The sequence below is a fragment of the Sapajus apella genome, unplaced genomic scaffold (assembly GCF_009761245.1).
Source record: "Sapajus apella isolate SASKATOON/1434 unplaced genomic scaffold, GSC_monkey_1.0 scaffold3, whole genome shotgun sequence".
NCBI lineage: Eukaryota > Metazoa > Chordata > Mammalia > Primates > Cebidae > Sapajus > Sapajus apella.
In genome coordinates, this window is record NW_022436943.1 from 18,904,662 (window position 1) to 18,919,787 (window position 15,126).

General features: G+C 42.9%; 1 protein-coding gene across 3 annotated transcripts in view; it reads left to right on the top strand.

Annotated features, from left to right (window-relative positions):
- Window positions 1-15,126, top strand: part of ZNF704 (zinc finger protein 704) — a 57,855-nt gene that overhangs the window by 15,338 nt on the left and 27,391 nt on the right. For all 3 annotated transcript variants that reach the window (XR_004260505.1, XR_004260506.1, XM_032250527.1), the window contains exons 3-4: window positions 8,961-9,061; window positions 13,400-13,667. Coding sequence is in view for 1 of the 3 variants with exons in the window: in XM_032250527.1 (XP_032106418.1) it covers window positions 8,961-9,061; window positions 13,400-13,667 (369 nt within the window). In the remaining 2 variants the exon portion in view is untranslated. The remainder of the gene's footprint in view (window positions 1-8,960; window positions 9,062-13,399; window positions 13,668-15,126) is intronic.

Sequence of the window (15,126 nt, forward strand, 5' to 3'; positions counted from 1 at the left end):
GTATTAAATAAGGTAAACATGGAAATTCCTAGCACAGGGCAAGGCACAGAGTGGTTCCCAATCGACAGTGGCCTGCCTCTGTTCCCTCTGCTTTATGTGAAGAAGACCATTCTGTTAGACTTGAGGTCTTTGCCGACGATGTTCTGCAGAAGTGCTTTCCACGGAGTGAATTTTCAGCTGTTCTCCATGAGCTGGTGGACATTCCAGCTTTGCAAACATCTGTTAGCTTTGCGAGGAGACGCCAGGATAGAAGCACAGATGGGACCGTTCAGACTTGGCTGCCGCAACTCTGCCAGCAGCTTTGCTTGGTTTGGCTTCCTTGGGCGAGCTTGGACCCATGCGGCAATCTGGGCGTTGTTTATTTTGCTATTTTTCCATGTTATCCTCCTCCCATGGCTTGCTTTTCTTTAGGGTAACAGCAAGTAGTCTGTTTGTAGACAAAGGATTTGTTTCAACTGGATGTAGTTAGGGGACTTTGAAAAGTACTGAACCACCATTTAAAGAGCCTCATGTTTTGATGCAAGAATGTCTTTGGCCTATGTAGAGGCAAATCACTTTACAAAGGTGTAGACAGGGTTAGGAGAAATCAGTAGGGGGTGGTGCAGGACTCCAGGGCCTAACAACCCTAGAGCCTGAAGAGGCTCTGCTCTACAACAGAGGAATTTCTACAATCCAGAAGGTTACCAAAATTCTGGAAATGTAGCTATTTGAGAGGTTACCCAACAGAAAGGGTAGCTTTTGGAGGAGAGATGTAGTCACTGCCCACCTGTGACCAGGCAGAAGGAGAGCCAGGAGGAATCAGCACCCTCCTCCTTTCCAGTCTCTCCTGCTTCCCAGCCTTCTGCCAGTGCCTCTCGTTGGCCAAATCCAACCAGAAATCTGTGGGCCAGAGACCTTGTTAATGCAGCCTCCTGGGACCCTGAGCATGGTGCAGAAAAGGCACAGTGCAAACTTGTCAGGTCAACTAGGACAGATCAAGTCCCTTAATAGACATGCAACTTTTCTTCTCATATCAAAGAAGCTTTCTTACAACTTCATGTTTAAGGTTGTTTAATATTCAGTTACATGGCATAATTTAACCAATCCCCCATTGTCAACCTTGAGGTTATTTCTTACTTTTATCTAGTCTAAAAATCTGTGGTAGATACACCTATGTCTTTGCAAATATTTTGAATTGCTATCTTAGGATAGATTCCTACAAATTGAATTGGCTCAAAGTTATAGGTGTTCCTTAAGTTCTATTGCCTTAAGCTATATTGCTCTCATTTAAAGATGGCTCCTATCTGTGATGCATAAACTATGAAGGCAGAGCTCTGACAGTCTGGACTAAAATGAGATAATAAATGTGAGATGTGATATTCAAAAGGAATGTCAAAAGAAAGAAGTGGAAGAGAAAGCAGAACTTCGTTTTGGGAGTGTCCCCTCCCCTAAAACAGTTGATAGTCTTCCCACCATATGTAATTATGTTTAAGTCCACATTTTTAACTGCCTTGCAAATCCACAGGAATTTTCTATATCTCTAAAATGCAACATTGCTTTCTAATCACTTTTGCTAATGACGCGAGTCATTATAAATTAGTAGTTTTTCCAGCAGCACATTTTCCATTTGTTTTCTAGTGAACTCAGACTTTCTTTAGATACCTACTAGTGTAGGGCACGCAAGATCAGAAGAGAAATGTACGACATAAAGTGAAGAGAAAACCCATCTTATAATTCAGTCCTCGCAACACAGGGCATCACCATGGACATCCCCTGAGAAGTTAATTTACAGCCAGGTAAGATAAGCAAGTGTTAATCATGCTGAGAAACATTAAATTCTACAGAACAAATCTTTTTGACAAACATTCTTTGAACGCAGATGATTCACTAAGTAAATTTTACAAAGTGCTATTTAAATAAATTAAGATATCTCAAATGTGGCTCATCTCTGAGGGTCCCAAAACACAATCTCTCTGCGATTGAACATAACAAATATTTATTGAGCCAGACACTGTGAGGCACTGGGATCCCCAAAGTGCCTCTTGAAAACCCAGCAAAAGAAAAACAGGAAAGAGGAGATAAAGTTTATCATGTTTCTTAATATCATTACCTAATTTTCTTTGGGCAGCAGATTTCTTTGGAGCCCTTAGCCGGGGTTCAAGGAAGGTGTTTGTTTATGTGTGGAGGAGATAAACAATTGCTGTTGGTAGTTACCCTAATTAACGGAGGATAATGGTTAGCTTCCTTGCATTTTGGGGATTTGATGCCTCCAAAATGTATCATCTACTTGAAGTAACAGATGAAAACCATGGAAAGGAATTAAACCAATGATACTTACTTTTCTATAATCAGGACCTAACTAGTTGTCAATTTAAAAAAAAACAAATGCTTGACATATTATTGCAAGGACAAAGAACAGTAATCTTATAAATAGTACTTATGGCACAAAAATACTACTGTGATTATCATATCCTAAAACAATCAGCAATTTGAGGCCTTAAAAAAGTCCCATGATGTAGGAGGAATTTGGCTTTATATGTCGTACGATACTATTATACTCATTATGAAAGCCTACATCTGACTGACTCATTGGTTAAGAGCCATCAGATGACACCGGATAAGTCTTGTAACTTTCTGAAATCTTGTTTCCCATCATGAATATCAGGAATATGGAAATAGTATCATATGCTTGCCTGTTCCTTTCCCAGTCTCTAAGGCAGGGGTCCCCAGCTCCCAGGCCTGGGACCACTATCAGTCTGCACACAGCCTGTTAGGAACCTGGCCAAACAGCAGGAGGCGAGCCAGCTTTACCTCCCAAGCTCCGCCTCCTGTCAGGTCAGCAGCCACATGAGATTCTCACAGGAGCATGAACCCTATTGTGAACCAGGTTGAACGCTCCTTACGACAATCTTAACTAATGCCTGATGGAGCAGTTTCATCCTGAAACCATCCTCTCCTATCCCGTGTCACAGTCCATGGAAAAATTGCCTTCCATGAAACTGGTCCCTGGTGCCAAAAACACTGGGGACTGCTGCTGTAAGACAACTATTTTATCCTTCTCAAGTATCCTCAAACTTCATACACGGCCTTCCCACTTTGTCCTCAGTTCTGACTGCAGTTCTTACCTCACTGAAAAATTTGAAACATTCAAAGAGGAATGCCTTTTTTTCCCCTTCTCCACCAAATTAGCAAATTAACTGCATCTGGGCAGGCACCATCCGGTCTCCCTTTTTCCAGCAGAGAGCCACTCTGTCTCGTCCAAGGCAGCCCCTCTCCCTGTTCTGTGGGTATTGGCGCAGCTCTCCCGACCTTCAGAAGAACCTCAACCTGTAGGTAACACCTGCTTCTCTACTGCACCATCAGTTTCCCTATCTTTGCGGTCATTCCTATCAGCATAGAAAGTTACCTTAGTATAATTCATCTTTACAAACCCTCCCTTGACTGACTGCTCATAGATCAGCAAAATTTCTAGAAAACCTTGGCAATTACTCGGTTTTCCTAAATCCCACTTACTCTCCAGTCCATGCCATTCTGACCTTCCATCCATACCACTCTATGAGACTTACTGCTATCTGGGCCACCAGCATCCTCCATATGCCAAATCCAAAGAACACTTCCCAGTCCTTGTTCAACACAGTTGGTCACATCTTCCTTCCTGAGACACTTTCTTCTCTTTGTGCTTTTAATATCATGATCTCCTGACCACTCCCCTCTCCGGCTGCTCCTTCTCAATCTCCAATATAAAATGTTGGATGCCACAATGCACCCTGATCATCTCTAACTGCATTTTCCCCTAGCATTCACACCCAAGCTTTAACTGCTTCTTTATCTCCTGACCCCAAATGTATCTCTATCCGTGACTTTCCCTGCTCCAGGCTCACAAATCCAGTGTCCTGCTTGCAATCTCCTTTTGATACATATAGTTATCTCAAAATTAGCATATCCAAAACAGAACCACAACTCACCCAGTCATTCAAACCTAAAACATGGAAGCCATCTTTAACACCATCCCTTTTATCATTCCTCATATTCAACCCAATAGCAAGTAGTGTTGGATCTGTCTCCAGAATATCTTGAATGTGTCTGTTTTTCTCCATCCTCTCTGCCTAAACCCTCTAAGCCACCATTTCCTCTCACGTGCAGTGACTTCATGCAGTGACTCCATGCTGGTGACTTCATTTTTTTTTTTTCCCAAAAAAGTAATATTTTTTCAAAAAAAAAAAAATTTAAGTCATGTAGTGTCACTCTCTTCCTTCAGTAACTTCTCTTTTATTTTAGAAGAAAATCCAAATTCCTTACCTTTATCTGCAGAGTCCCACGTGATCTGGCCCTGCTTCTCCACCTTATCTCAAATCACTCCCTCCCACATTTCACTCTAAACACACTGTCATTCTTTCTGGCCTCCAACAGCCAAGCTCTTTCTTATCTTCAGGCCTCTGCATTTAACTACATTCACTATGCCTGGGAAACTCCAAATGTTAGTTGGCTGACTCCTTATCCAACCTTCAGGTTCTGGCTCAAAAGTCACTTTCTGCAGGCCTCATGCTATATCTGAAATGGTCATCATGTGTTATAATTTGTGTCTCTCCCCTACTAGAATTTCACTTTGAAAGAAGCCTTGTTTCTTTTTTTGTTCTCTATCTCCAGCACCTAGAATATTCCTTGCTAACTAGATATTTAGTTTAACAAATGAAAGAATGCCATCATCAGCAAAAAGTTAGGAATGAATCAAAAAGCGTTTTCATCTATCATGACTTCATTTCCAGACAGATACTTGGACTATCGGGTACCTGTATTTTTGCTTGAGTCACTGGTTCTCTTAAGTGGAAGATATTTCCTCCAATATAGCTTCATCATTTGAAAATGGACAGAAAGCATTCAGAATGTGAGCAGTTGTTCATTAATATTTGCCATAGTTTGATATGGTTCATTTACCTCCACCAAAATTTCATGTTGGAATTTGATCCCTGGTAGGGGTGTTGGGAGGTGGAGCCTCGTGGGAGGTATTTGGGTCATGGGAGCAGATCCCTCTTGAATGGCGTGGTGCCATTCTCACAATGGTGAGAGTTCTCACTCTCCTGAGACTGGATTGGATTTTGAGAGAATGGATTAGTTCCCAGGAGAGTGGGTTGTTGCCCCTGCGTCACATTTGACTTCCACCGTTATCTAACTCAACACAAAAACTCCCACCAGAACCTGAGCAGGTGCTGGTGCCATGCTTCATATGCAGCCTGCAGAACCATGAGCTAAATCACCCTCTTTTCTTTATAACCAGCATCAGGTGTTCTTTTATGGCAACACAAAATGGACTAAGACAATACTGTTAAGTTATATGCTTTGAGTCAAACAATATTTTGAATTCTACAGAATTCCTTCTTGTGAACCTAGCAGGTTTGGAGGTAGGATTTAAACCGCCCCCTTTGATGCATCTTATACTTCCATATGTTTAGATCACTGGTCCAGGGAGGTCAGGGAAGCTGAAGTTTGTGAACTGTCTCCTTGGAATAAACACAGATTCATGAGGATTATGTACTTAAAGTCTCCTAATGATTCATTTGCTCCTCCGCTTCTTCACACCCCTCAATGAGCTTCAGTCCTAGCTCAGTGTAGCTCTGGGTCCTATGCCTAGCAATGCACACTGCAGGGAGAACATCACAGAGCTGGGTGTGTGTGCCCAGGAGCTGCAGAAGAAACAGCTAGGTTGCTGTGATGTGAATGCTGGCCACCCAGGTAGAAACTCTGGGGCACAGTGGGCCACCAGGCTCACAAAGCCCATGTGAACAGCGGGCTCCTTCCGTGGTTAGTAATCTGCTCTAGCAGACTGCAGCAATGTGCTGCCATACTTTGTCCTCTGCTTGCCATGCTTAAGGTAACCATTCACCAACACATGGACACTCTTCAATTCTGGAAGCTCCCAAGTGCCATGTTCAATTCAGAAACCAGTAGAAAATCTTCAGCATGGGGTGTCCAGATAAATCATCTGGATACTGATCCCATCAGTAATAGAGATGAGTTGTCTTCTAAATGTGTGAATGATTGTTTCATAGAACCAAGAGTATGATGGTGTGAACCACAAGTACTTGATGGCAGATCTTCTAGCAAACACATAAATCAAGCTACATCAGTTCCATCAGTTCAGAGAAGATGTCACCACTGCTGTGTGTGTTGTCGGGGTGGGCTTACTGTTGGAACAACTCATTTTTCTCACATGTCAGTAGCTTAACACAATAAAGGTTTGTTTATTCTCATGTCACAGTCCAGTCAGGTCAATGGGGGTTCTGAAGGGGGTGGATGTCTTTGCTCCAAACAGGCCTCTGGGGATCCAGGCTTCTTCCTTCTAGTGCAGGGGTTCTTAACCTGGAATCCACAGGTCCCCAAAGGGGTTCACAGAATCCAAGGTCGGTGAACCTGCATGGGGGAAAATGTGTATCTTTATTTTCACCAACCTTTTAACCGTAATTTAACATTTCCTGTAATTATGATTTAAGGCATCAAGCCATGATAATGTTAGCACCACCTGTGACTTTAATACCAATCAAAATCATGGATATTTCATATCACATTACAATTTTAGTAAATATCATGAAATATCATTTATTAATAACACTACTTTAAAATTATGGTAGTTATTAGGCCCACTTCAAGGTCTTATTATTTACTGCATTAATTAGAGAGTGCATATATTGCCATGTTGCAAAACACTTTTTAAATTCGACTTTAGATTCAGGGGGTACATGTGCAGGTTTGTTACACGGGTATATTCGGTGATGCTGGGGTTTGGGATACAACTGAGCCTATTACCCAGGTAGTGAACATAATACCCAATAGGTCGTTTTTCAACACTTACCCCCTCCCTACTTCCCTCCTCTAGCAGTCCCTAATGTCTGTTATTTCCATCTTTATGTCCATGTGTACCCATTGTTTAACTCCCACTTAAAAGAGAACACATAGTATTTCCTTTTCTGTTTCCATATTAATTCACCTAGGATAATGGCCTCCAGCTGCATCCATTTTGCTGCAAGGGACATAATTTCATTCTTTTTCTTGGCTATGCAGTACTCCATGATGTAGGTGTACCACATTTTATCTGTTCATTCCACTGACACCTAGGTCAATTCCATGTCTTTGCTACTGTGAATAGTGCTGCGATGAGCATGCAAGTGCATGGGTCTTTTTGGTAGAATGATTTATTTTCTTTTGGGTATATACCCAGTAATGGGATTGCTGGGTCAAATGGTAGTTCTATGTTTAGTTCTTTGAGAAACCTCCAAACTGTCTTCCACAATAGCTGAACTAATTTACACTCCCATCAACAGGATATATCTCATTTCCTGCATCCATTATTTTTTACTTTTTGATAATAGCCATTCTGACTGGTGTGAGGTGGTATCTCATTGTGGTTTTGATTTGCATTTCTCTGATGATTAGTGATATTGAGCATTTTTTCCTTTTTTGTTTTTTTAGCCACTTGTATGTCTTCTTTGAGAAGCGTCTCTTCATGTCCTTTGACCACTTTTTAATGGGGTTAAAAAATATTTAATGTTTTTTTCTAGCTGTCTTTATAATTTTATGTATTTTACTTTAAACATTAAAAAACACTATTCTGAGAAAGATTCATAGGTTTCACCAGACTGCCAAAAGGGTTCATGGCAAACAAAAAATTAAGAACTCTGATCTAGTGGTTTTGCTGTCCCCTAATTAACCTTTGTGCCCTTTGCATCTAATCATCAGAGCAGGCTGGGGTGACACTGGGAAGCAGTTTATGGGAAAGGCTTAGAAGGAATGTGATTCACTTCTCCATCAGCCCTAATTCAGTGACGTGATGCCACTTGACTGCAAGGGAGGGAAACAAGGTCTAGCTGTGTACCCAGCAGGAAAAGGAAATGGGGCTTGGTGAACACATGGAAGTGGCTGTCACCATACCCAAAAGAACAGTCAGCAAAGAGGTGGCATCCCAATGACAAGGGACCTCCCTGGAGAAAACTCACTTTCTATAAAATTTACTCTCAGAAGCATAATCATAACCCAGCAATAGCTGCTATTGGTTGAATGATTATTCCTGTCAGCATTCTGTTAACCGATTCACTTCCATAATGTCGTTTAATCCTCATAATAATGCTGTGAGACAGGTACTATTATTATTCCTATTTTATAAGTAAGAGCACTGTGCGAACTTGCGAAATAAGCCCAAAGTCAGTGCTCTCAATCATGGTACTGAACTGTTTTGGAAAATACTGCCCCAGCCTGAGCAACATGGCAAAACTCTGTCTTTACCAAAAATACAAAAAATTAGCTGGGCATGGTGGCATGTACCTGTTGTCCCAACTACTTGGGAGGCTGAGGTGGGAGGATCGCTTGAGCCCAGGAGAGACAGAGGCTACAGTGAGCCACAATTGCGCCACTGCACTTCAGCCTGAGTGACAGAATGGGACCCCATCTCAAAAAAAAGGAAAAGAAAATACTGAGACCCTTGTTGAAGAAGGCAGAATTGTGTACTGGTGAGAGGATGCTTTCTGGAGCCAGAGTCCCTGGATTCGTATTTCAACTTTGCCAGTAGCTGGTTCATTGACCAGATGCTTACTACTGGAGCTTTTTATGCATCTGTAAAATGGAGATTAATATTAGTATCTGTCTTTTAGGATTAAAAGAGAGAAACACTTAAGGCTGCACCTGGCACATAGTAAGTGCTCAGTGAATGTTATCCACTGTTTTTGACAGCCGAAATGGCCCTGTGACTACCTTCGTGAACATGATCTGAAATATTCCAGCAGAGCTCATTTCTCATGAAGGATATGAGGAAATAACTGAGGTCACCAAGATACTCACAAACCTGGGGGTACCTACAACAGTGTGTTGAGTTATAGTCAAGAAGCTGGAGATGCTATTACTTTTCTAATGAGGGAAAAAATACGTGTTGGGATGACAGAAAATGTTTTAGAAAATAGTTTCCATTTTACTATCACTGTCTCTCCCCTTTACAGAATTCTATGAAGGTGATGTTCAAATGCCTCTGGAAAAACTGTGGGAAGGTGCTGAGCACTGCTGCAGGTATCCAGAAACACATCCGGACCATCCATCTGGGGTAAGGCAGCCCTCTCTTCAGGGATGTGGCCTCTATCTGCTCAGTCTAGGGTTACCCACACTCAGAAATTGCACACCACACGGTGCCTTAAAGGTTCTAGACACTGGGCTGGCTTTGTCTTCCTAATCTCTAGAGAGATAGCCACTCCAGATGATCTAAGCCAGCATGGCACAATGGAAAGAACAAGGATTTAACAGCCTAGAGCCCAATTGGTTCACTTACTGAGTCACTTTAGGCAAGCTGCTACCCTGAGCCCCAGTTCCGTATGGAAATATATAATAATGTCAGCTCTTCAAGTGTGAGCACCAAAGATAAAATGTATGTGAGAGAGAATTGTAAAGTACAAAACACTAGGGTAACCTAGAATCTGTGATTGGACTTCAAGGGGTCCTTGAACCCACTAGAATTACCTGTGGAATCATTTGTTTTCCAGTGGAGAGTATTCATGTCTTTAGGCATATATAGCCTAAAAAGGATTCAAGAATCATCACACCAATCGATGCTACTATTCCTATTCTTATGATGCCTGACTATCTGGCTCAGTCGCTTTCTATTGCTCAAATAAGTCCTTTGTAAAATCTATACTTTTCCTCATATTATATAACCACCTTCTAAAGGAAAAATAAAATGAAGGTTTAGGAGCCATAGCAGTTACAGGTCACCCCAGGGGGCAGTGGTATTCCATCAGTCTTGTGCTTTTTCCCTAAGTCTATCTTGTCCAGGGATCTGTGATTTAGAAGGGACCTTGAGAGGCTGTAAGTCACAACCAGTGTTCATAAGGCAAACACAAATGCGCCGCCAGGCTCCCATGTGCTTGGACACAGATGAGTACTCTCCACAAGATAAATGCAGAGAAATAAGTGCAACGGTCACTTTACCCAGCAAGGAATACATTTAGAAAATGCATCATGCAGGCCGGGCGCGGTGGCTTATGCCCGCAATCTCAGCACTTTGGGAGGCCGAGGCAGGCGGATCATCTGAGGTCGGGAGTTCAAGATCAACCTGACCAACATAGAGAAACCCCATCTCTACTAAAAAATATAAAATTAGCTGGGTGAGGTGGCGTATGCCTGTAGTCCCAGCTACTTGGGAGGCTGAGGCTAGAGAATCATTTGAACCTGGGAGGCGGAGGTTGCAGCGAGCAGAGATCGCACCATTGCACTCCAGCCTGGGCAACAGAAACGAGGCTCCATCTCAGAAAACAAACAAAAAAAAGAATATGCATCATGCCCAACAAGTGGTATAGGCAGAAGGTAAAAATAACTTCTAGGGTGATGTTGCCAATCTACGAGGGTGGCTCCACAGTGACCACGGAGAGAAACAGGGATCCAGCTCTACTCATCCAGGCTGATGTATGGGGACACACCAGAGCCTTCCAAAGCATATTACCCATAGGTCACCAGGCACTGGGGAGATGGCCCGGTAGAGCTTCTCTGGCCAGAGTCTACCTTATGTCTAAGAAATACCAATCGAAATACCTGAGGGCAAAACACCCTCCCTCTGGTCCTCAAGGCTTCAGGGAAGGAAATCCTGCAGTGTCTCCCCTGAAATCTTACTGTCAAGACAATTCACAATGTAAGCAGCTCAGTTTTTTAAAGGTTTAGAAAGAACTTCTCAAAGCTATAGGCAGGAGGTAAGGTATTTGTTTTAAAGTCTGTCTGCCCAGAAAATGGAGTCCTATTCAGCCCCATCAGAAGCACATGCTGTATATCTGTATTTATAGACCCTGTAAGTGGTATCACATTAGTCCTGTGAGCTTCTGGGGTGCCCTCACAGTGGGTGGATTCCAAAATGCAACCACTTTATTTGCTTTCCTAGGATTCCCTTTTTCCTAATGTGGTTTTAGAATTTCCCTGGTGAATTATGGTTGACAGCCTGCCAGGCACCACACAGGAATGGGCCTGTGTTAGCAGGACTCCAATGCCAATCTATGTTTATGAAGCCTGGAGCCTGTGCTTTGTCATGCAGTAGGGGAGAGAACACACCTTTGCCTTAATCCATGAGCTCAATGACGTGGCTATAGGATGATGGGACATTTTTAATGAGTATTGGCTGGTGAGGAAATGAGGAGGGAAACATGCCTAAGCCGGAAGAAAATAGGCCCTCGCCTCTGATGTATCTGCAGTGCACACCATGCCTGTATAAAAAGCACACACTTTTCTCTTCAGTCTCACTCCATTCTTGTACACCAGAGGCTGGTCCTGATTTATCCCCACGTGGGACACACAATGTGCCCCAGGCCTGTGTGTCTATTAGGAGCACTTGGCAGCCAGCAGCAACTCAGCCTGCCTTTAACTGGAAAGGAAGTGGGGACAGGAATAGAACAGACACTCGTTCTTCTTCCCACTCTCTGGGGTCTTTAATGGTATGCTGGTCACAAGGCCAAGCCCAGACAGACCTGATAACGATGAAAAGACACCTCCCCAGTCACCTCAGCCTGGGAGCTCAGGGGAAATGGGGCTGGTCTAGGACAAGCCACTGATTTGAACAAACAGACCTGGGAAGAGGTGAGGTGTAGATTTTTATGTTAGGTTCTCTGCAGAGCTCATTAGTGGGGAAAAGGTATGTTCTGAGTCAGTGATCTGCTGCTGCAGTGAGGGGACACCCGTTCCCTCTGCCCAGCCATCCCGGAAAACCAGGTTTCAAGAGAAGAAAAGCACAACTTCTCTACAAACTCAGGAATCATCGAATACACATTTTCTGACATTATGGAGAATTATTTTATTTTACTCCAAAACTTTCTGTGGAAAAGTACAATGTTCTATGTTTCAGGGAGAGGAACTGTGAGAACACCTAAGAAGCTACTTTCCCTGGTGATGGTAAAAATTAAGACCTTCTAACACAGTTTTATTTTTGTTTAATAAGCACTTTACATAGTGTTTATATTGTGTCAGTTCCTCTTCTAAGCACCCTGTATTTATTAGCTTAATTGTCACAATAATCAAGTACTATAATTAATTATCCCCATTTTATAAGTGGGGAAACTGAGGAACAGGGGCTACATGTAGGCTGCCAAAATCACACACACAACTAGAATGTGTAGGAGTCAGGGTTTGAACCTAAGAAGTCTGACTCCAAAATCCATTCTCTTTATCAATGTGCTGCAGCCACCTCAGCTCCATTCATTCACTCATTCACTCATTCATTCAGGCAATATTTACTAGGTACCTACCCTACCCTCTGCCAAATACACCGATATGTGTGGAGTGACATAGGATGAACAAAACACAACCCTAAAGAATCAGTCACAGTGAGGCAACAAAGAGGTTTAAAAAAATGCAGACAGGTACCCAGTTCTGAAAACCCCCAGTGGCTTCCACCACATTCGAATGCAAGCCAAAGCCATCGCCATGGGCCACAGGCCCTGGATGTCCTTGCCTCTGCCTGTCACTCTCTGGTGTCCCGAGCTCTAGCCTCTGGCCTCTGTGCCAGGCCTGCCCATCTGAGGGCTCTGTGTCACTCCTCCCTGGTGTGTCCTCCCCACAGGTTCCACCATGGTCTCTCCCCAACTTCAACCAGGCAGGTCTCTGCTCAGACAGCACCTCCTCAGAGAGGCTTCCTCTGGCCACTCTATTTAAAATAGCACCCACCATCACTGATCCTGCTTAACAACTGTTATGCTGCTGAGTTTTTCTTTCTAGGACTTGGTAACACCTGATATATTAAATATCTATTTCTTTTTTCAATTTTTTTAAAATTTTTTCATCTCTTTTTATTTTCATAGATTGAAGGGTACAAGTGCGGTTTTGTTACCTGGCTGTGTTGCACCACAGGGTTGAAGTCTGGGCTTCTAGTCTAACCAGCACCCAAATAGTCAACGTGGTACCCCGTAGGTCATTTCTCATCTCTGCCTCCCTCCCACTCTCCCCCTTTCGAAGTCTCTAATGTCTATTATTTCACTTTCTCTGTCCATGGATATACATTATTTAGCTCCCACTTATTAAATATCTCTTTATTTATGGGTTTCTTGTCTGCCTGTAAGTTCCCACTATAAGTTCTATCAGGGCAGAGTCTATATTTTCATTATATTTAATATAAAATACATATATTGTTATCAGGAGACCCTGGAACGGTGCCTGTACATAGATTTTCAGTAAATCATTGATGAATAATTGAATGAGTGAATGAATTAATGAATTAATTGCTTTAAGACATCAAGGAAGGGTTCCCTGGAAGTAGACATTGGGAACTGAGTGCTGCAGGATATGTAAGAGTTTGCAAGGCAGACAAGAGGGAAGAAAAGAATTCCAGACAGAGGGGGAAAGTATGTGCAAGATTTCAAGACAAGAAAACACTCAGACTGGCTTAGTATGATTGTGTTACTCTCTTTTGCATTAGGCGTGTTGGGGATTCTGACTACAGTGATGGAGAAGAGGACTTTTACTACACTGAGATCAAGCTCAACACAGACTCAGTGGCAGACGGGCTGAGCAGCCTGGCCCCAGTCTCACCTTCCCAGTCCCTGGCTTCGCCTCCTACTTTCCCCATCCCAGACTCAAGCCGAACAGAAACTCCTTGTGCCAAAACGGAGACTAAGCTGATGACGCCCTTGAGCCGCTCAGCTCCCACCACCCTCTACCTCGTGCACACTGACCATGCTTACCAGGTGATTTGCAGGGGACTGTGAGAGCAATCAATCACTTTGACCTTGAGCAAAACCAGTGGCCATCTGGCCTATGAGTAAAAGATTACTTGGTGGAAAAACAGCATCACACACAGCAGCCCGGTAGCTTTGTTTCTTTTTTTCTCCCTTCAAAGCCAAGAACTCACACAGATGGGGTCCTATGGTCTAGTCTCAGATTGTTCAGTGCTGCCTGCAGATTCCATCCCATAGAGGCAGTTATGATGATAAAAATCCCTCATGTTACAGAGCCCTCAAAATGGTGCCTGGCACATTACATAATTACCTATTTTTTTTAAATAAGGCCAGGCACAGTGGCTCGTGCCTGTAATCCCAGCACTTTGGGAGGCCAAGGTAAGTGGATCGCTTGAATTCAGGAGTTCTAGATTAGCCTGGGCAACATGGTGAGACCCCATATCTACAAAAAATACAAAAATTAGCCAGGCATGGTGGTACGTGCCTGTAGTCCCAGCTATTTGGGAGGCTTAGGTGGGAGGATCACCTGAGCCCAGGGAGGTTGAAGCTGCAGTGAGCTGTGACCACTGCACTCCAGCCTGGGTGACAGAGTAAGACCCTGTCTCAAAAAAAATAAATAAAAAGTAAGCATTGGAAAGCTTTGGCACAATGGCAGAATCATACTCCAAATCTGGGACTTCATGCCCTGCCTTCTAAATGGATAATTAAGCATCTTAGAGTAGTGGTTCTCAATGTTCTGCAAATCAACAGTGCCAGCATCACCTGGGAACTTGTTAGAAATGTAAATTCTTGGGACCACCCCTTACCCTCCTCTGTCCCCTCCCACCAACTCTGTGTTCTAACAGGCCCTCCAGGGAATCCTGAGTCATGCTAAAGTCTGACAAGACCTTAGGGACAAAGCCTGCAAATTTAGGACATAGGTAAAACTCCTTTTTTTCCCCCAGAAATTACTTTTTTTTTTTTTGACACGGGGTCTCACTGTTTCTCTCAGGCTGGAGTGCAGTTCACTGCAGTCTCCAGTTCCTGGGCTCAAGCAATTCTCCTGCCTTGGCCTTCCAAGTACCTGGGACTACAGGTGTGCACTACCACATCCAGCTAATTATTTAAATTTTTTTGTAGAGACGAGTTCTCACTATGTTGCCTAGGCTGGTCTCAAACTCCTGTCCTCAAGCAATCCTCCACACTGACCTCCCAAAGCACTGATTATAGGAGACACCATACCTGGCTATTAACTCTTTTAAATGTTGATTCGTTTTTATACAATGTTAATACATTCAAGTTTAAAAAAATATTTTCACCATAATTCTCAACTACCTTATTGAACTTTTTAAAATCTCCTTTACATACTTGTAATTATGTTCTCCCACCCTTGTTTTATAAAAACTTTCCATTTAACTAAATAATATCCAATTAAATTGAAACACCAGATTGTTTTAATCATTCTTATTGTTAGATGTTTACTTTTTAA